The sequence below is a fragment of the Melopsittacus undulatus genome, chromosome 6, assembly GCF_012275295.1.
Source record: "Melopsittacus undulatus isolate bMelUnd1 chromosome 6, bMelUnd1.mat.Z, whole genome shotgun sequence".
Taxonomy (NCBI): Eukaryota; Metazoa; Chordata; class Aves; order Psittaciformes; family Psittaculidae; genus Melopsittacus; species Melopsittacus undulatus.
In genome coordinates, this window is record NC_047532.1 from 57,567,218 (window position 1) to 57,587,641 (window position 20,424).

At 38.2% G+C, this 20,424-nt stretch overlaps 1 protein-coding gene across 4 annotated transcripts in view; it reads left to right on the top strand.

Annotated features, from left to right (window-relative positions):
- Positions 1-20,424, top strand: part of ARMC8 (armadillo repeat containing 8) — a 67,566-nt gene that overhangs the window by 27,063 nt on the left and 20,079 nt on the right. For 3 of the 4 annotated variants that reach the window (XM_031043677.2, XM_031043675.2, XM_031043676.2), the window contains 7 exons: positions 5,120-5,262; positions 5,363-5,460; positions 10,332-10,424; positions 15,389-15,448; positions 16,629-16,709; positions 19,286-19,361; positions 19,452-19,542. In XM_031043677.2, the coding sequence (XP_030899537.1) occupies positions 5,120-5,262; positions 5,363-5,460; positions 10,332-10,424; positions 15,389-15,448; positions 16,629-16,709; positions 19,286-19,361; positions 19,452-19,542 (642 nt within the window). The remainder of the gene's footprint in view (positions 1-5,119; positions 5,263-5,362; positions 5,461-10,331; positions 10,425-15,388; positions 15,449-16,628; positions 16,710-19,285; positions 19,362-19,451; positions 19,543-20,424) is intronic. The other variant, XM_005143061.3, reaches the window with a different exon arrangement.

The following is a 20,424-nucleotide window of genomic DNA, read 5'->3' on the forward strand; positions in this document are numbered from 1 at the left end:
AATGTCAAAGTGTAGATTTCTGCTATTTTTAGCTAACTGTGAGGTCTGTGTTCACACTGGATTGATGAGGTCTTAGAGTGCACAACTTGGATGCACCAAATCCATCTCAGTCTTAAAAAGAAAGGCAAATTTGAACTGTTTATCCTCCTTGCCAAGCCATGATAGTTCCCATTTTTTCAGCAGCTGCTTTCCTTGAAAGTTTTCTGCTTCGTGTAGAAATACTTTGTGCTTTTCTTAGATGAATCCCAGTCACTTATTCAGAACCTTGTTTTTGTTTTCTAAGCATTCATGGAGTTAATAGAATTGTCTCTCTGTATGGATTTACTGCCCTACCTCATTTAGATACAATTGCCTGGATACCATTACTGACATCTGAGAAAAAAAGCCTTAATTAGTTAATTGCTATTAGAATTGCAGGGACAAATGGAAGAAATTGTATTTTACATCAGCAATAGAGGAAAATAGCATAGGGAAGCCTTCTAGAAGGCTGCAGAAGTCCAAATATTGTGTTTTAAACTACTTAGCCTCAAACATTGGATTAATCTTAATGAAGATGTTACAAGATCTTTCCATTAACTTTATTTCATTTTGTGTCTCATTGTAATGAGCTTTACCGTGGGATCACAGGTTGAAAACTGAGTCAACAAGAGCATGAGTACCTTTTTGCTGTTTTATACTACCTGTTCTTTTGATTCCTCCTGAAACACTCAGGCTCTACAAAAGTGAGTTATGGTGAGTCTATCAGAGCCTTGTTCCAGTATTTCTGCAGGTTTGGTAGAAGTCTGGCTGATTAAGGAGACTGGAGATAAGAGAACCAGGATAAGCAGGGATATCATGTTCTTAAAAAATGGGGGCAATAACCTTAGTAATATCTTTTAGATTTCAAAAATACAAATGTTGACTTTTCCTCTTATCCTTTGCTTGAACGTGCCATTTTTTTACCTTTTTAACTTATTAATGTTGACATTGGTGGAATGAATTACAAACATCTTTGCTGAATTTGTCTGTTAGACTCTTGGAAACCCCAAACCAGTCCAGGATGTACTACGTGTGCTATCCCTGTGTTCCTTTTGACAATAGAAGGATGTGGTCTTTGTCTTTAATGTTTAACAGTAATTTATTAATGGATAGTTTCATCTTTATTAATTATATGAGTTATTTTCCCTAAACTTTTTTGTAGTTTTACAGTTTGTCATTTAACTACTTAGTTTTCAATGTTACTTGCCGTCAGTGCTCTCTTTTTAAAGAAGGAGACAGAAAATGTTATATGGGTATCTAGCTCTGTGGAAAACCTAATCTGAAACACAAGCATATTTTAAAAATCTAGAAAAGGATATTATTAATAGTTCCAAAATGTATGTAAAATCTGAACTTGAATTTTCATTTAAGTAATTATAAAGCTTACTTAAGGATTTGTATTTTAGACACACAGACTATAGACTGTAGTCAGCATGTTTCATTTTCACTCTTTAACATTAACATAGCTGTAACATCTGTTCCTAGTGCAGAGTGTTCATGGAAAATAAAGTAGCAATTAATTTCTTTGGAAGAGAGCAACCTTTAGAATTTAGGGTACTTTTGAACTTTGTAAAAATACCTTTTTAAAGTGTTTTAGGACACGGCATTGAGGTGCTGGGGCATGCCCAAAGGATGGCAACAAAGCTGGTAAGGGCGCTAGAACATGTCTTACGAGGAGTGGCTGAGGAAACTGGGACTGGTTAAGTCTGAAGAAGAGAAGGCTCGGAGGGGACCTTATTGCTCTCTACAACTACCTGAAAGGAGGTTGTAGTGAGGTGGGGGTTGGTCCCTTCTCCCAAGTAACAAGCGATAGGATAGTGGCCTCAAGCTGCACCAGGGGAGGTTCAGACTGAAAAATTTCATTGCTGAAAGGTTATTAAGCATTGGAACAGGCTGCCGAGGGAAGTGGTGGAGTCGCCACTCCTGGAGATATTTAAAAGATATTTAGATGTGGCACTTCAGGACATGGTTTAGTGATGGACTCGGCAGTGCTGGGTTAATGGTTGGACTCTATTAAATGGTTTTTCCAACCTAAATAATTCGATAGTTCTTTGAGCATTTCTGGATACAAGGAACAGGTTATTTAATAAAGTTTTCTAAATTGCCAATTCTTTAAGGTCAAATCTTCCAGCTTACTTTTTAAATTGTGTGTGTGTGTGTGTGTGTTAAATTCTACGGTGAAATGAAGTGATTATAGAAGATACATAACTGTTTCTAGTAGTAGAGTTAGAAATAGAATGTGTTGAGAAGTGTTCTGCAACATTAGCTTGCAAAATGTGTGTGTAAGTTAAAAGGGTCAAGAAATGTCAAGTCTTTGGTGTTAGAACAGCTGTACAGGTTACTCCAGTAAATTAATTCATCTGCTCATGGTAATTCATGTCAAATTATTTTCTACACTAATGGATTTTTCTTGATATTTGGCAAATGGCAGTTAGAGTAGTAGGTGAGAGTGCAATTTCCATATAGCTCAGTGTCCAGAAAAAAATATAATGCCTTTTCAAGGATGAATTTTAGCCTGAATCACTCACGTTGTATTTGTACATGATCAAAAGGGTTTCTGCTTCCTGTGTATCCTTACCTGACCTAGACAGCAGAGAACAAAACCAGCTGTCTATGAGAAGTAACAGTGATGCAGGGTTATTCTGTCTCATTTGGAATAGAAGTGGAATGGTTTTTTTCTTTGTGATGATTTTGCATAACACTGATTATGTATTTTACTTATTTTGTAGCCTTTCAGAAGCTGCACTAATCTTTACCCTGAACATAGTGCAGTTGATAGTTCAAAGGGTACATACTGGAATTTGTAGCTTTAGAAACGCGTAATTAAATTGCCGTAAGTACAATTTTTGTTTCTTTTCCAGAAGGTGATTATACAGGTGCAGTTAATTGTGAATTTCTACAAACAATTTATGAACACCTGATAATCTGAGTCTTCTTTATAAACTTTGCTCTGTCAGTATTACCAGCAATGGTACAATGAAGCAGATACAAATGAGCAGATCAGCTCCACTGAGCCATGTGGGCACTCTGGGCCAAAGTGTCTCAGGACCATTATGTCAATAAGAAATTAGAAGAAATACACAAATTAAAGGATAATATCTATGCAATATGAAATTGATGTAAATTAGTCAGGAATCACTTTCTACAAAAAATTAGGAGAGATTTCTAAATATCAGGAATAAGTGGCCTTTCAGATAAACAAATGAGAAGGGACAAAGAACCTCGGTGCCTTCGGTAAGTTTTTTTGAAGAAGTGGATTAAAGAAAACAGCAATGATTCTGGAAATCTATGCCATTCTGAACATATGCCAGTCTGAATCTTTGAATATGGGGAAAGTTGAAAAGAGAAAAGATGTCTGTGCTTTTGGGGTTGCTTGCGTATCACACGTTAATTTTGTGCCACATTTCAACTGCTTTGTTTGTGTTCAGGGAGAAACTGTATTTCATCTTAGTATGTGTTTCTGTTTTGGAGCTTTTTTCCACCATGAAATCAAAAAGGGTACACATATGCTCTGAGTGATACTAGCGTACCTCTGCTTCCTGGCTGCTGTCAAACCTGTGTTAAGCAAAGCAGATTCGCAGTCACAGAATTTTTCATCCAAATAGATTCTTAGGGAATAGGGGAGGATTATTTTGCTGTTCTCCTTCAAGAGACTGGGAAATTATCTGCTGCTTGGGATAGAAAGAATGTTACGTGATGAATGTGCTGCTTTTAGGTATTGATGAGACCTTTGATCTCATGCCTTTCTTCCAGTGGCACATGTGGTGGAAGCAATTTTTGCCTTACATAAGTGGGAAACACTTGGAATGTGTGTTAAAGATACTCTTCTGTGTTACTGTCTGTTGTGGGGCTGCTTGCTGTTCCCTTGGTTGGCCTTTTCCATGCCCATGTAAATAAATTGCATTTTGGTTTTGTGTTTCTGATTACTTTTCCCCTTGCTTTTAATTTAGGAAGTCAGCTTTTTGGGTATTTTGTTCAGGTATCTGTCAACCTCAGTAACTACTGTCCCTTTCAGCAGTGGCTCCTTTTTGCTCCTAGAGAAGGATTTAGTATGTTGCCTGGCTTTACGGGAGACCTTTTGAAACTAGGTAGGATAGTGTGTTACTAAATTGAGAATATTTCTGTCTTAGCTCAGTGAATCTAGAAAAGTGACTGTGTATGTTGCATATACAGAGAGAATTGTATCTCTGTGTCCACTTAAGTCATCTTACCTCTTTTGGTTTTGCTCAGACTTGTATGTAATGTGGATGCCCTTAGTTAAACACTTTTCAGCTTGTAAACCATGTGAATCTTTAAGTGATTATCTTCTCTGCTGATGTGAAATATGAATCTGATCACTCTCTATATGACTCAGGTTTAGGCTGAAAGTGACTGGGGACCTAGGCTGTGATTCAGGTGCTACACATGTAATCCGAAGTATGTTCAAAGGGGCTTCTAACTGTTTTGATGCTGTATGAAGAATCCAAATTGGTTGAGACCCAAATTATGAGTTTGGCAAGATGTGTTTTAAGCTTGAAGTGATCCTGTTTAGCTACAATTCAGCTGCCTTCCTGCATATAAAACTTTACTGTGCTTTCTTTATGTTCTATGTGATCATTCCTCAGTGTTCAAAACTTGGATTACTCTCAGCCCCCATGCTTGTTCTTAATGATGGCACTTAATTTGAACCTTGACCCCAAAGAAGTCGCTGCCAAAGAGCATCATCACAGTAGTGGCAATAATGTCTCTAGGTGTTAGGGGAGATTCATGAGGTTCCCTTTCCCCGTAGATGTCAAACTGTAGACTTGTTTCCTTTAATGGAAATTTGGGGTCTTCCTGGTATCCTGAAAGACGTCATCCCGGATACCAGTACTGTGACACTGCATTTTTTAGGGGACAAAAAAACCTGAACCAACAGTGGGGTATCTCTCTACTATAATAGCAAGTAAAACCTGTGTAGGAGCACACAGTGTAAAAAGGGTCTCATGATTTAAGTGTTCATCTTGCTCTTTAGTTCAGTCTTCATCTTCTTTACATAGCAGGATTCAGATTATTTTTTTTTTACTGTATGTAGAAGTTCTCTTTAATCTGAATTTTCCTTTATAAATAATTCTATTTCCAGGTTGCTGTATTTACTTCAGCAAGAAACCTCCAGCACAGAACTGAGAACAGAATGTGCCGTGGTGCTTGGAAGCCTTGCAATGGGTACAGAGAATAATGTCAAATCCCTACTAGACTGCCATATTATCCCAGCCTTATTGCAAGGTATTTTCCCCTTAATGGATCTATGTTAATGGATGTTCCTAAAGTACTCAAATAAATGAAGATAATGAAGCTGAACAGTAGTTTTTGTTTGTATTTGTAGGATTGCTGTCGCCAGATTTGAAGTTTATTGAAGCTTGCTTGCGATGTCTTCGTACTATTTTCATTAGCCCTGTAACTCCAGAAGATCTGTTATATACAGTAAGTTGCAAGATGATTGTCCTTTTAAAACCTGTAAATTTGGGAGTGAAAGATCTTGCTGTCTGCAGTAGTAATGAGGACTTATTTGACCAACAGTGTTAGTATTTCTCATCTACGTTTAAGGCCTCTGGCTTGCCAACATTTGTAGCAATATTTGATATGAGATGGTCAACAAGGTAGCACACCAGAATTTTCAGGCTTGTGTGCAGTCTTAATGAGTAGAAACTGTTTCTAAATAGTATTTACAGATACCATTGTCACAGTTATATTGGCAAAAGTTAATTTCTGAAATTTAAAATATTAGTTGACACTGTCTTCCCACTTCAGCTGTGAGGGTGCTTGCTTAGTTTGTGCACTTAATGTGGAAAAGGTTCACCTTCAACAGTTCTGTGCTTTTCATTAATGTATGTGTGATTTACATTTAACTGACAGGAATATAGAAAATGTCCTTCACAATTGCTCATATGAGCAGCTGAACTCATAATCTTCAATTCATCTTGGAGCGTGTGAGCAATAGGGCTGTTGGTGCTGACCTTGTTAAGGTGACTGGGCAAAGCCAGTGAAGATAGGGCTGTCTTTTAGCAGCTTAGACACAAAAGGCCTTGCTGAAACTCACTATCTCTTAATTGGAAGGAGGGGAAAAAAGGATTTGCACTTTTCCCTTCTCTTTTGTCCCAGTGTAAGGGATGAGGCAAGCTCTGGCATGTGAACTGCATTGTACCAGCAATCTCTGTTAGGAAAAGGGTAGCAGTGCACCAGTCTGCTGGCTAAATGCCAGTTAATAGGTTCAATTTCTGAGGATAATTGGAAGTCCATAATGCTAACCACTCTAGTCCCACCACTCAAAGGAATGACTGTTGCTTGCTGAGGAAGACTTGATGCTTGTAGTGAAGCTGGCCTCTGATTTTGTACTTTCTCTGTGGTTCAGGTACCTGTGTCATTACTAGAGACAATTTCTGTGTATTAATAGTCTTCAACAGATTTCCCTCATGATTTTGTCTAGTTGTTCTGTAGTACTGTAATGATGGCTTTGTTCTCTATTTCTTCTCTAATGATTTCTTAACATTTTCATTGCAGAAATAGATATGTAAACTTGTTTTCTATGAACTCAGTTTTACCATGCACCTATTCTGAATTTCATCTGCTAAGTAGTCCATCTCATGAAGTCCTCCTGCAGCTCTTCAGAGCCTGCTATTGTATTTAGTATGTGTAGGTAATCAGCCAGCTTTGTCCTCTGCTGTTCGTTGCCTTTTTCCAATTGTTTTTCTGATTGTTCAGTGAGGAAGCCATCTGCAGATTGAATGTATGACCACGGAAGGCACCTCTTACAAGTGATGCAAGAGTTTCCTTTGTTTCTCAGTTCCTTCCTTTGACTCCACTTTATGCTCCCAGATTCCCCCAAGTTGGCCCTCAAGAGCTTATAATTGCAGCGGCATTTGCTTCCCACACTCAAGCGTCCAAACTCAGGGCTTAAAATTATTGTCTCCATTAACAATCCCATATCTCTTCGTGGGAATCAGTGCTTAATTCCTCCCTGTTTAGAGGAGAGATTTGATATCTGGAAGGGAGAGGAAGTAGAAGAGCGTGTACAGAAATGTGGAAGAACTACTATTATAATATAAATTACCACTAACATTGTGGGAACTATATGCCTAAGATAATGGATTTTCTGTTTCACCCTTTGCATTTCTCTGCTGCATAGCAGTGACATCAGAATTCTGCTACTCCATTCCTTATTCAGGCAAACACAATGTCCCTTAATCATAGCTACAGGAAGGGATCATCTGGTAAGGATGCTGTGTTTAGTTTCAAGTGTAATACCCATTTTCCAGTCTCCCATTCCAGTTGGACACCTGAATGTTAAGTATTTTATGGCCGTGCTTAAAATTTCTGTGCATTAGCTTCTTTTTGGCTTCTCTTGTGGGAATGGCCAAACCCGTGCTTTGAACAGTAATCAATGAAAATCCCTTGAAAAGCAGAGGTGCTTTTCCTGTTTCTTGGAAGGTATAGCTGCAGCCCCCATTGCTGCAAACTCTGTTCCGCAAGGCACCATTTGAGAAATTCTTCTCAATTAAAGAAGTAATTATAGGTCTAATAAAAAATTTAGGGCACATGCTCCACTTTCCCAAGACTGAGAAGAACTTAGACCAACGTTTTCATCCTTGTAGTTGCATCTTTTTAAATAAGCCATATGACATAACCAGTGATTTCTCTGCAGATGTCAGGTCCTGCATCTTCCATTTTGAAGCTCCTTTTTGTAAGTTTTACTGCCTCTGAATCCTGAGGTGTCTCTTTTCCTCCTACCTTTCTGACTTCTTGATTGTTTTGTGTAAGATGCCCTTTACCACTGATAAGCTTCTTAGCATATATATATGTATGCTGTACATATATACATATTGTATATATGTATACATACATATATATTGAACAGTACTGTGGCTTTGATATCTTCAGCTGCCAGAGATTTACAGAAGATGACAAGAATATGTTTTAACGGGTTCAGTGTGTTAAACCACTGAGGAATCCTGGGTACATTGTCAACTTGTTTTGATGTAACTCAAAGGAGACACTTTGAAGTCTTAGGACCTGCTGTGACTTTGTGCCACGTCTTTCTTGACAGCAAGGCTGGCCTTTTAGCTGCTTCTGTTTGCTTTTTCATGGAAATTTGCTGTTCTGCTTGGCATATGCTCTAAACACAGTACCTGCTTAGTTTACACACCACTGCAGGCTTACTTTGTCAGAGGGAGTTAAGAGTCACCCCATTGTGGTTATGACTATCAATGCTATTACAGCACGCTTTTAGATTTAGTGTTCACTATTGCCCTGCAATCAAACCAATTCCCTGCAGGTGTTTGAGTTCTGAAGTTGTAAAGAAATCAGAGAAATAGATGCATCTGTATATATGCCACATGTAAAGGTAGAAGATAAGATGGTGCTACTGTTAAGCAGACCATAAGAATACTGCTTAGAATAGTCTGTCCCTTGCTTTTCCTGTGCACGTAAGTGTGCAATTGATACATGGTTCATGGATGTGGAAGAACTTCAGGACATCTCTCTATAAGATGTTGAAATGGCAAATGAGGCTTTTGTATATTGATCTTTTCCAGTTATTGAGAAGCAAGCAGTAGAAACAAGTTGTTTTTGTTCTCAGTGTGTTTTTTTACTCTGGTCTATTGTTTTCTGTGGAGAATAAGAATCATAGAATCATAGAATAGTTAGGATTGGAAAGGACCTCAAGATCATCTGGTTCCAACCCCCCTGCCATGGGCAGGGACACCTCACACTAAACCATATCACCCAAGGCTTCATCCAACCTGGTCTTGAACACTGCCAGGGATGGAGCATGCACAACCTCCCTGGGCAACCCATTCCAGTACCTCACCACCCTAACAGTAAAGAATTTCTTCCTTATATCAAGTCTAAACATCTGCTGTTTAAATTTCAACCCGTTACCCCTTGTCCTATCACTACAGTCCCTAATGAAGAGTCCCTCCCCAGCATCCCTGTAGGCCCCCTTCAGATACTGGAAGGCTGCTATGAGGTCTCCACGTAGCCTTCTCTTCTCCAGGCTGAACAGCCCAAACTTTCTCAGCCTGTCTTAATATGGGAGGTGCTCCAGTCCCCTGATCATCTTCGTGGCCCTCCTCTGGACTTGTTCTAACAAGGGTTGATTGTTGGCAGCAAAGCTTTCTAAAATAAGCTGGTAAGTTATATATATATATAAATAAATACTGCAAAGCTTAGCCTGACCTCAAATTGCATACAAAAAAAAAGAGAGACTTACACACGTTCATTTTGCTAATATAAAAAAGTGTGGTTAGGAATTTCCCAAGTAATTGGGAAATAAAACTTGTCATAAACAGCTGTATAGCTCTGAAGCTGTAGTCATGAAAACAGGCTGGTGCTACTTTCATTCCTTTGAAAGCAGCTGAAGAGCATGAAGGTTTTGCTCTAATTTTAATCCACCTCTCCCTAGTCAGAGGGTTGCAATTCATCATTCTTCAGGTAAAACAAAGAGTATGATTTGCTTGTGTAGGGAAAATATAGCACAGGTCCTTTGTAAAGGAAGACCCATACAGTCATTTAACTCTTTTGTTCAACACCTTTTCTCTCTTAGGAGTATTCCAAACTAAAATGACTAATATTTCTTTTAACACACCATTCCAGTTGCTGCCATTTTACCAGGATGTACTGGTAAAAGTAACTAAAAGCCTTAAAATTTCGATACACCACAGAGCTTAACTGGATGTATTTGCAGAAGGGAACTTCAGTATAATGATTTTCTTTAGCAGATATATTTGGAATTAGTGTCACACATGCTAATAGCACCTATTGTGTATGTTTGACTTAAAGTCAGTCACTGAATCATGTGATGCAGTTAGAAAGTGAGTGCCGCAGAATTTATGGTGGACTGTACATTGTTCAGTCTGGTACCTTGTTCCTCTCCCTGCTTTCTTCTGTTTGGACATGAAATGAAGAGGTAAGTAAATCACACTTACACTGAGAAAATGCTAACACAAGTCCTGAAGTTAATTGCTTTCAGTAACCGTATTTGCAGTTAGTATGTTTTTGGGGCTTCGCCCCATTCTTTCATTGTTGTCTTATGATGTAAAGGATCTGGAGACAAATTCCAGAAGTTTTATATCTAACTTGCATTGACCCGTTATGTTTTCTGTGAGGACTTAGTTCAGAACTGTTACTCATGCCTTAAAGTCTCTCCTGGACTATTTTAATGGTCTTGTCCTGCGCCCTTGCAAATGGAAGGAGGAAAACTGAATGCAGAATCAAGAGTACTCTTCTTAAGTAGCAAACTGTAAGGAACCTATGTTGAAATAGTGTTAATGCCTTTTTCTTTTCTCACTTGTTTCCAGGATGCTACAGTTATTTCCCACCTCATGGCACTGCTCAGTAGGTCTCGATATACACAAGAATACATATGTCAGATCTTCTCACATTGCTGCAAAGTAAGAAAGAGAATACACGTTCTTTATGTAACTTGTTTTTTTTGGTGTATAAGAAGCTGTGAAAGATGATAACTGCCTTTTGTGGCAGGAACATTAGGACAGTAATGACTTAACTGTTATTGCTCTGAATTTGCTGACAGATTCATTGGGGTTCACACAGTAAAATGAAATATGTGAATAAGCTTTTTATTTCTAGTGTGTGTGTTCATACCTTTGGCTTCTAAATGAAGTCAACAGTACGGGCAAGTGTCAGTCTTCACTGTTGTCAGTACAAGTTTTGGAAGGCTGTAAGTTGAGAGGAAGTAAAATGCTCTTCTTCTCATTTGAGCTGTACCAGTTACAGGTTGCTCCAGATAAATGTGCATTACAGCTATGTAATGCAGTGCCGTTGATATGGGAAAATTAATTTTAAAACAGTAGGAAACCCACTCCAAACACAGAGGGTTTTGTATCTTCCCTCTTCTCCCCCACCATGTTTCTACACACCACTGTTTGGTTTTTTTATTGTTGCATTTCCTTGGTAGCTACTGTACCCATGAGTTATACAGTAACTGCATCAAAATAATTCAGTGTAGGAAATCAGACTTGTACAGTATGCTTCCCTTGTAGAAACAGTTTAAAACTAAATGATCATACATCATATTTATCTCCCAGACTAACAAATGAAAGCTGTCTAAAATTTATGAATTTTTAAGTATTTCTTCCTTCCTTATCACTTACTATGAGTCTTCTGGAACTCTGAATTATTCCTTCATTAAAACTATTTTTTTCGCTACCTTAAGTATTCTTTATGTACAGCCGTCCAATTACATTTCTTTTGAAAGACTGAAAACTGCAGTTAGTGTGATATAAAAGTGTAATTCAGCTGCTAATAGTTATAGAATTCTTTAAAGAAAACATGAAGACAAAATCCTACAGTGGACTGTGGAAATTCAGATCTGTAACTAATGCTGGAAAAAGTATCATGAAATGGTTTGGGTTGGAAGGGACCTTAAAGTTCATCCAGTTCCAACCCCTGCCATAGGCAGGAACACCTTCCACTAGACCAGGTTGCTCCAAGCCCTCTCCAACCTGGCCTTGAACACTGCCAGGGATGGGGCAGCCACAGCTTCTCTGGGCACCCTGTGCCAGTGTGTTATGGTTTAAAACCCCACCTCATTCTCCTGCAGTACCACACACCCCTTTCCCCCCCCACCTCCCCACTCCCGGAGGGATGGGGAGGAGAACCGAAGGAATATAACTCCCACATGTTGAGATAAAAACCAATCCAGCAATTAAGGTATAACACAAATCACTACTGCCACCACTAATAAAAACAATGATAGAGGAAATACACAAGGAGAGAGAATAGGATACCACCCGCCCAAACGAGCCCAATGTGGAAGAGCTAACTCCCCCCCTTCCGGCCACCTTCCAGTTACCTCCCTGAGCATGACGTGCTGTGGTATGGAATACCTCCCCAGCTAGCCTAGGTCAGGTGTCCTATCTCTCCCTCCTCCCGGCTTCCCCTCCTCCTTGGCAGAGCACGAGCTCAGAAAAAGCCTTGGACAAAACCAAATATTTGAGCAGTAACTTAAAACATACTTGCTATCAGCAACCGTTCTCAGCCCGAAAGTCAAACCACAGCACTGCACCAGCTACCAAAGAGAAAAATGACTGCTAGTGCTGAACCCATGACACAGTGCCTCAGCACCCTCACAGGGAATAATTTCTGCCTAATGTCTAATCTCAGTCTCCTCTCTGTCAGGTTAAAGCCATTCCCCATTGTCCTGTCACTGCAAGCCCTTGTCAAAAGCCCCTCTCCAGATTTCTTGTAGGCCCTTCAGGCACTGGAGCTGCTCTAAGGTCTCCATGGACCCTTCTCCAGGCTGACCCAGCCCAGCTTTCTCAGCCTGTCTCCAGGGCAGAGCTACTCCAGCCCTTGCAGCATCTCCATGGCCTCCTTTGACCTTGTTCCAACAGCTCCACATCCTTCTTAGGTTTTTGCCCCAGAGCTGGATGCAGGACTGGGAGGGGGGAGGGGGTGTCTCCCCAGAGCACAACAGAGGGGGAGAATCCCCTCCCTCAACCTGCTGGTCACATTGCTGGGGTTGCAGCCCAGAACATGGGTGGTTTCTGGGCTCAGATGTGCACTGATGGGTCATGGGGAGCTTCTTGTCAACCAGCACCCCCTCAGGGCTGCTCCATCCAGTCTCTGCCCAGCCTGTGTTTTGCTTGGTATTTTCCCAACCCAGGTGTAGGACCTTGCACTTGGCCTTGTTGAGCTTCATGGGGTTCACACAGTCCCACTTCTCCAGCTTGTCCAGGTCTCTCTGGATGGCATCCCTTCCCTCCAGCATGTCAGTCACACCACACAGCTTTGTGTCATCAGCATACTTGCTGAGGATGCATCAGTCTCACTGTCCATGTCAACTAGCAAAGATGTTAAACAACGCTGGTCCCAGTACCGACTCCTGAGGAACACCACTCATCCCTGGTCTCCACTCAGACATCAAGCCATTGATCGCAACTCTTGAGTGCAACCATCCAGCCAAAAAGAAATTGTTATTTTAAGAAGAAAAATACAGTCGAGGGCATCTTTCTTTTAAGCCCTTGAAAGTCTCCTTAGTATTTGGATCAGGTGAAAAATTGGACCATGCTGGCTTACAAGAAAAATAACACAGGACTGGTTATTGGGTGGTATAGAAGTCAGTTCATACAATCTGTAGCAGTATAAACCCTGTTGGCTGCATGAGGACTGCTGAGTAACTCCACATAATTAATCCAACATGAAAACTATTATTGTCATCTTTTTCCAAATGAGTTACATCCTTGTAGCAGTCACTTCACAGGAGTACGGTAAAGAAGATCTTATGAACTCACTGTACTCACTGAGATTTTTAATGCCTCCTCCACCCCTCAAATATCTCTTGAGCAAATTTTACAGTGAATGTTTTGAGTTATCAGGTTTTTTGAAAGAGAAGGATGATTGTGTGAACAGATAGGAACATGAATGCACATGAAAAGAGTATTAGAAAATAGTTGCATTTACAGAATAAACATGTGCTGCTTAACAGAAATACTTGAGGTTGAGTAACCAGATCATCACAAATGTTAAATTGGTCAAGAACTCATTTATTTCTTTTCTTGCCCAGGCAAATGCAGCTGTTCAGCAAAAATCTGAAATGCCCGTTTTCTCTGTTGTTTAGCTCTTGGGTTTCAGGTCTGATTATCAACGTCAATTATTGTAGGTTGGAAAAGACTTCTTAAGATCATAAAGTCCAACCATTACCTATAAAAAAATGTATCTAATACAGTGAAGCAGAATTTGCAGGGAATTTTGTGATTTATATGGATAGGCAATGTACATTCTTATAATTTGAAGAAGAAAACTGAAATACTGGAAGTTTTAGTATTTAGTACATTTTTAAAGAAGACTTCACCTTCCCCCTAAAAGGGCATGAGTGAAAGAACTTTTCTAACTTTTTCCAGAAGTATGTTTCTATAATCTTTAGTATTTAGGTAAGGCCTGGCATATATTATAAGAGGTATTAATGTTTTTGGGGTTTTTTCTTGTCTTAGTACATTTATTCATTAAACTAATAGTGATGTATCCTAGCTCCTGCCCTCCTTTTTCCTGCATACTGTTGTCTGCTTAGATCTTGTGTATCCATTTTTTTCCTCTTCCTTGCAAGAATCTTGTTTGGTTGGGCTTCTCAGGTTTCTTTCTTTCTTGCCTGCTCAAATACCCCTGGAAAAACTCAGATCTGTTCTCTTGATCCTTAATTCAGGTTCCTAGCATATTGCTGTTTTCTGGTTTTACTGCTTATTTTATAGCTTCTCACTGCACTTGAATTAAGTAATGAAAAACACTGTCCTTGGAGAAGAGACATCCTAAGCAAGGGGAAGTGTTGATTTACAGGGGGAGCAGGTGAAGTTCTTAACATACAGAGCCAGGATTCTATCAACGTATAAGCAAATTAAAAAAAATGAGGTTGATGTACACAGTAAGCTAAAATGCAAGTCAAAATTTCCCTTTTAAGTTTCTCTCTATTGCACTTAATTTGTTTTCAGAGAAAATGATATGGGTAGGTAAGCTTTACTATTCTAATCGTCAAATTAAAAACATAAGGTATATTTGGAAATATGTTGTTTTTTTAATAATTGGAAAGATAGTTCTGGAGCTTATATTTGATGTGGTAACATCTCTGCATAAGTAGTAATTTCACCACTGGTTGAAAATTAAAATCTTGTGTCTGGGAAAGATCCAGGATATACAGCCTGTAATCAAGGCAGCTTCCTCCCAAGCCTATTCTGAGAATGTTTTCTTATGTGATCTTAGGCCTGTTGCTGGATCCCTGAACCAAGGTACATTTGCATTTAGATATCTGTTTTTAAAATGTCATTATGGAATTAATTGTTACGTTGTTCTGTTCTACTCTTTTCTTGAAAATTGACATTTTAATGGTTGAAAATCATGCAAGAAGTGTGATTTCTGTTCCCAAAATATTATGGCATTCAGTCATATTTGGAGTTAAAAGATCACTGTAATAGGACTGGCTCCTGGAACTCTGTCGGTATATACAGAAAGATATGAAAGTGGAAGGTCTTGCTATTAAATTAGTGCCTAAGCTGCTTGGAAATGATGCATCATATCTTCAAGTTTTCACATTTATATTTGAAGCTGTCCCTGTTTGTGGGTTAGTGATTAACCTGGTTGTGAATTTAAAAGAATTAGGATTGGTGTGCACAGACACAATGTGTACAGCTTAGGTATTTTCTTGTTCATCTAGTTATACTCAAATGAGAATACACCTAGGTGTCACCTCTGAAGTGCATTTGTCCTTTTTGCACAGAATTTACCATCTACATCTCATTGAAAAATCACTAATACTTGTAAATTACTAAAACTGTGTAGGTCAATATGATTTCTTTTACTTTAATTTTATTCATTTCTTTCACATATTTTAATGTCTGTTCTTCAGCTTCAACACTGGCATAGCTGCGGCTTTAAATCATTGCCTCAGCCACTTCTGTGTGCCAATGTAAGTTGTTTTCCTACTTCAACCATGCTGTTTTAATTGCATTTTTTTGATAGAAAGCTCTTGGTGGCAGTAGCAGCTGAAGCATCTCTTAAAGCACCAGATATGTTACATCAAAAGTAATTTTATGCTTTTTTCCTTAGAGGTAAGGGATGTTCTAAAAATGTTCTTTTGACTGTAAGAGGAATCTGATTTCAGCTGTTTTTCAAGTGTGAAAATAAAGCAACACTCATGCCTACTAGGATGTTTAGATGTGCACATAAACTCAGCTGGGTTTGAACAAAAGAGCGAGTGAAGATACTTTCTTCACTCACAGATTAGTCAAGAAAATGCATCAAGGTATGATTAATGCTCTCACATTCCTGAAGCTGGATTTAAATTGCACGTAGCTCATACTTAATGCAAAGATAACTAGAGTCGTGAAGCTACTTCTGAAGAGATGTTTGTAAGTCACAGGTGAGATTTCACAAGAGACTGTTGAGGGTTACAGGTCCTACTGAGATTTCATGTTGTGTTTTCCACCCTCATCAAGCTTTGTCATGCTACAGAAGTTCTGAGATCTTTCTACTGCAAAATCCAGATGCTTTTTAAATCTTGGAAAAATATTGATGTATCAGCCATTGCCAGCTTAGATCTTGAAGACAATAAATGGGTGGTGACTGACTAGGTTTATGGCTAAACGTGTTTGAAACTAAAGTAATCTGTAGGAGGAGAATGTAAATCTCTTCTCAAAGCACTACCACATTCAGGAAAGAGTTTCAGAATTAAAAAATAACTTTAAATTGTTGAAAATACTTAATACTTCCAGTGAAGATGTTAGTAACTGAGGGTGATTGATACAACTTTTAGAGGAAAATCATGAGCTTTCAGTTGTTTTCAATAGAAAGAATAGAAACATAAATACTCAATTTTTCTGCAGTTTTCTATAACTCTAAAGTTTTTTCAGTTGTGACAACTAATTTCATTGCTTATTGAAAAGAGTGGAAATGATTACTGGAAAAGGACAAATGCTATAAAAATAAGAGTTGTACTCCTTTATGTAAAAAAAAGTTGGTATGCCAGCTGATTATGATGTAAATGTTAGTATATCTACCTTTAATACTTAACAGTAAGTTGTAGATAGTGGAAGCCTCTTACATGTTCATTAAAAAAAGTAAATTGTGTTGTATGTTTTCCTTTGAAGGGTCCAGATCACCAGACAATCTTGTTTAACCATGGAGCTGTTCAGAATATCGCACATCTATTAGTCTCCACCTCCTACAAAGTAAGCCATTAAAATTATTCCATGTTTTACACATATTTATGAAAGGAATCCAAATGAGGATTATAAAAATCATGTCTGTGCATATGAACTCTGAACAGGTATAGTATGTATTACTAGGATAAAAGTTGGTTTTACTTACATGGATTTCTAGCAAAACAAGACTGATTGTTTTGGAGTGCTCTGTGAAGTTAAAACACAGTTAATTAAAACACAGCTATCTGTCATTGATCCAAAGGAGAACAGTCACTTGGCAACCCAATAAATATGGTCTGATTTCCTGAACAGTAGTTGAGAAAAAGAAATTCGGACAAAGAGAAGCAAATGTGAGCTGTCCTAAACAGAAGTCATACCTGTGAAAACAAGCACATGGAATGTGTGGAGGCTGCCAGCTACCTGTGTTTTGTGCTCACTGAATTTCCTAAGTCTCAACTCCATTCTCCTTTGCATTTTGCAAGTCCATCTTGGACTATCTGAAAGTACTGCCTCTAGAGAAAGGTATAATACTCTAGCTGTAACTTGGAGGGTTTTTCAGATCCTGAGCACAGCCTTAGTAGTCTGCTGTAGATGACTTAATAAAATGTTTGAGTGCATAAAGTGCTTTCTGAGGCTCTTCTGTGTAGTTTGCTGTTTTTAGGGCAAGCAGATGTCTGCTATACAGATAATTTTAAATCTGAAGCCAATCCTGTGATGTCTCAGGAGTTGAACTTTCACAGACTTTCTGATGAATCTGTCAGTTATTCCCCCCAAGTATTAATGTCTCAATTCTGAGAATAAGAAACACGTCAACGTATCCAAATTTATCTTGAGTTATTTTTACTAAAATCTCTAATACAGTGTACCTGGTATGTTACTGTGCCATTTTTATTTTGTTGAAAGTAGGCTGATTGCTGGTTAATTGAGGTTGGAGGAGATAATTGTCCTTGTTTATTTTCATCTTCTGCTGAATGCAGAACATTCCTGATAATGTATCTTTCAGCAGGAAAACCAGTCTTTAAATGAGAACTTAAAGTGAAGGGAGGTTTGGTGCTCTGTTCCAGGGGCTTGTTAATCTCCTGTGTGGTGCTTTTTGTTTGTTTTGGGGTTTTGCTTAATTTTTTTTAATAAATCCAGTAGGAAGTGTGTGCTCTTCAATATTTTGTTAGAAAAACTGATAAATTTCTATTTTCTGTCTCTCTGTACTAGCTTTCACCATGATCAAGCAACATTTTGCTCTTTCTCTCATTAGCTAATGTTTTTATCCTATAACTTAGGGTGAATTTTCCAAGCTATGTTTGGGTTGGAACCTAATCTAACAGTTTTTTGGCTTTGAATCTTCCCTAAGTTTTTCAAAGAGCTGCTTGAAAATAAAGAAATTGGAGAAGGTGAAGTTTTCAAGTTGTTTTTTTCACCAACAAGATACACATAGCATTGCATGAAAATACATATTTTTAGTCCTACCTTACTGGAGAGATATGTACTCTCTGTTTCCTCCTTTGCTAGTTTGGTGAGGCCTTTAAATCCCCAGTGTACATACTGAACCACTCTTCAGACACTTTCATACATGGGGGATTAATAGCTTCCTTGTAGTTTTAGCTGCATCCTTAGTGTTCCAAAGTAATTAAACATTCTCAGACTTCTCATATAACTGATACATTTTTTCAAAATACAAGCCATCTCATTCTCATGCTTTTCTGTCCAGTTTCTTAATATTCAGTCAAATAAGAATTTAACTGGAAAGTCAGCATGTATTTCTAATTGACTATTTCACAATACTTACAGTAAAGCAAAGCAAGGTATCTCAGATGAGTTAGGCAGTAGGACCGTATCAGTAAACAACAGAAACTCTCAAAATGGGATTTCAGTCCCCACTAGAAGAGTTTGTGTCTGCCACAAGGATTGCCTGCTTTTTTTCAATAAACTCTTTTCTTTTGGTTCTGGGATTGTCCCATAGCCACCTGATTGCATAAGTATCTTTTCCATGTGTTGCATCATTACAAATGTGCATCTTCACCACTGGTTGAGATGTCTAACCTGAAGGGACTATCGCTTTTACAGGAGCATTACAGATAACGTTTTTAAGACACATTTATATATTTTCACAAATGCTTGCCTTCTCTTTCACATCAAACTACAAACTAATTGCCCTTAAGTAGACATTACTAGCAAAGAAAGTAGTCACTGTAGTAATTTTAATGTATTTAACAGAGCAGTATTTTATAAAACAAGTAACTTCCAGCTAGACTTTATTGTTCTCATTAGAACCTTTACCACCCCACCCCTCCCTGACTTCCACCTGGCAGGAATATGGCTCTTGTGCAGTGGGTCTGATTTTTTTTTTTCAGTGCCTTTTCAATACATAGCCTGCTTCCTGCCCCTTTGAAGTGTAGGCTGTGTTCATTAGATTGTCTGAAAAGTAAATGGAAGTGTTGTCAAACAAAGCTTTTGTTCTGAAGCCAGGTAGCCTCCTATCTGTTCCTCCTCACTTAAGATCTCACTACTAGTGATAAGAGATTTTACTGCAGCTGTGATTAGGTGTTACAAAATTGATTTTAAATTAGCATTTACATTTATACTTCGTATATTATGTTTTTGCACAGGTTCGAATGCAAGCATTGAAATGCTTCTCAGTTCTAGCCTTTGAAAACCCACAGGTGTCAATGACGCTTGTAAATGGTAAGTATAATGCTGCTGTTGCTTATTTGAGGTTTGTTTTATTAACTGGCTGAATTAGAATGACTTGGAGTTCTCTTTCCTTGCTTTCAGTGTCGGTTGATGGAGAATTGTTACCACAAATTTTTGTGAAGATGTTACAAAGGGACAAGCCTATTGAAATGCAGCTCACATCAGCCAAATGGTAATTTTAATCAGGAATTAGAATGAAATAGTATGCAATTTCATACTTACTTTTTAACTATTCCTTTTTTGCTTGCTGCATAGTAATGTGATCTGAAATCTTAGGAATAATTATTCTTTTGCATCAATTTAATCCTTGAATAAGTGGTTCTGATCTAATGATCTTTATAGCATAACTTTCACTTTGCTGTACATAAACAAGAAAAAAGGTTGCTGGGCTGCAGTTTTGTCAGGAATGTGTATGCAGACATACGGATTTTCTTAAGCTGAACTGCAGTTTTCACAAGTAAATTGGATTTTGCTTTGAACAGGCTATGGTCAATGCAATGTATATATTCAATGTATATGGCCTTTACATAATGTATATACTCCTTACAAAATATAGTACTGAAATATTGCCATGTAGTGTAAGTTAAAGTGCTTGTTGCAACACTGTTCAGAGGACTCACTCGGGTAGTCAGGGCTGTGGTTTTTTGAGAGCTGTCTGCACTAAGATGATAGAGTAGAGGTAGGCATTATTGCCAAATGTTTTAATTAAAATAAATTATTCTTTAAGCTTCTTGTGCTCATACAGCAGCGTTAATGTTATTAATTAATTTTACATTTCAAATCAAACTTTCCTTTCTGGGGTGGGCATATTTCTGTGAGTTCATATTCATGATGACCTTCTACCCTGTGACAAAATGTGATCGAGTTCTGTAACAGCAGCACTAGGGTTATACTCACTTCATAAGCTGGGAATCGATTCTCTTTAAGACCCTTTTCCTTGTGTTGATAATAATGGAATAAACTCTTTCAGGCAGTTAAAGAGATAAAACTACCCATTACTATAAACTACTAAAATTAACCATAACTGAAGAGTTTGGACATTGATGATACATTG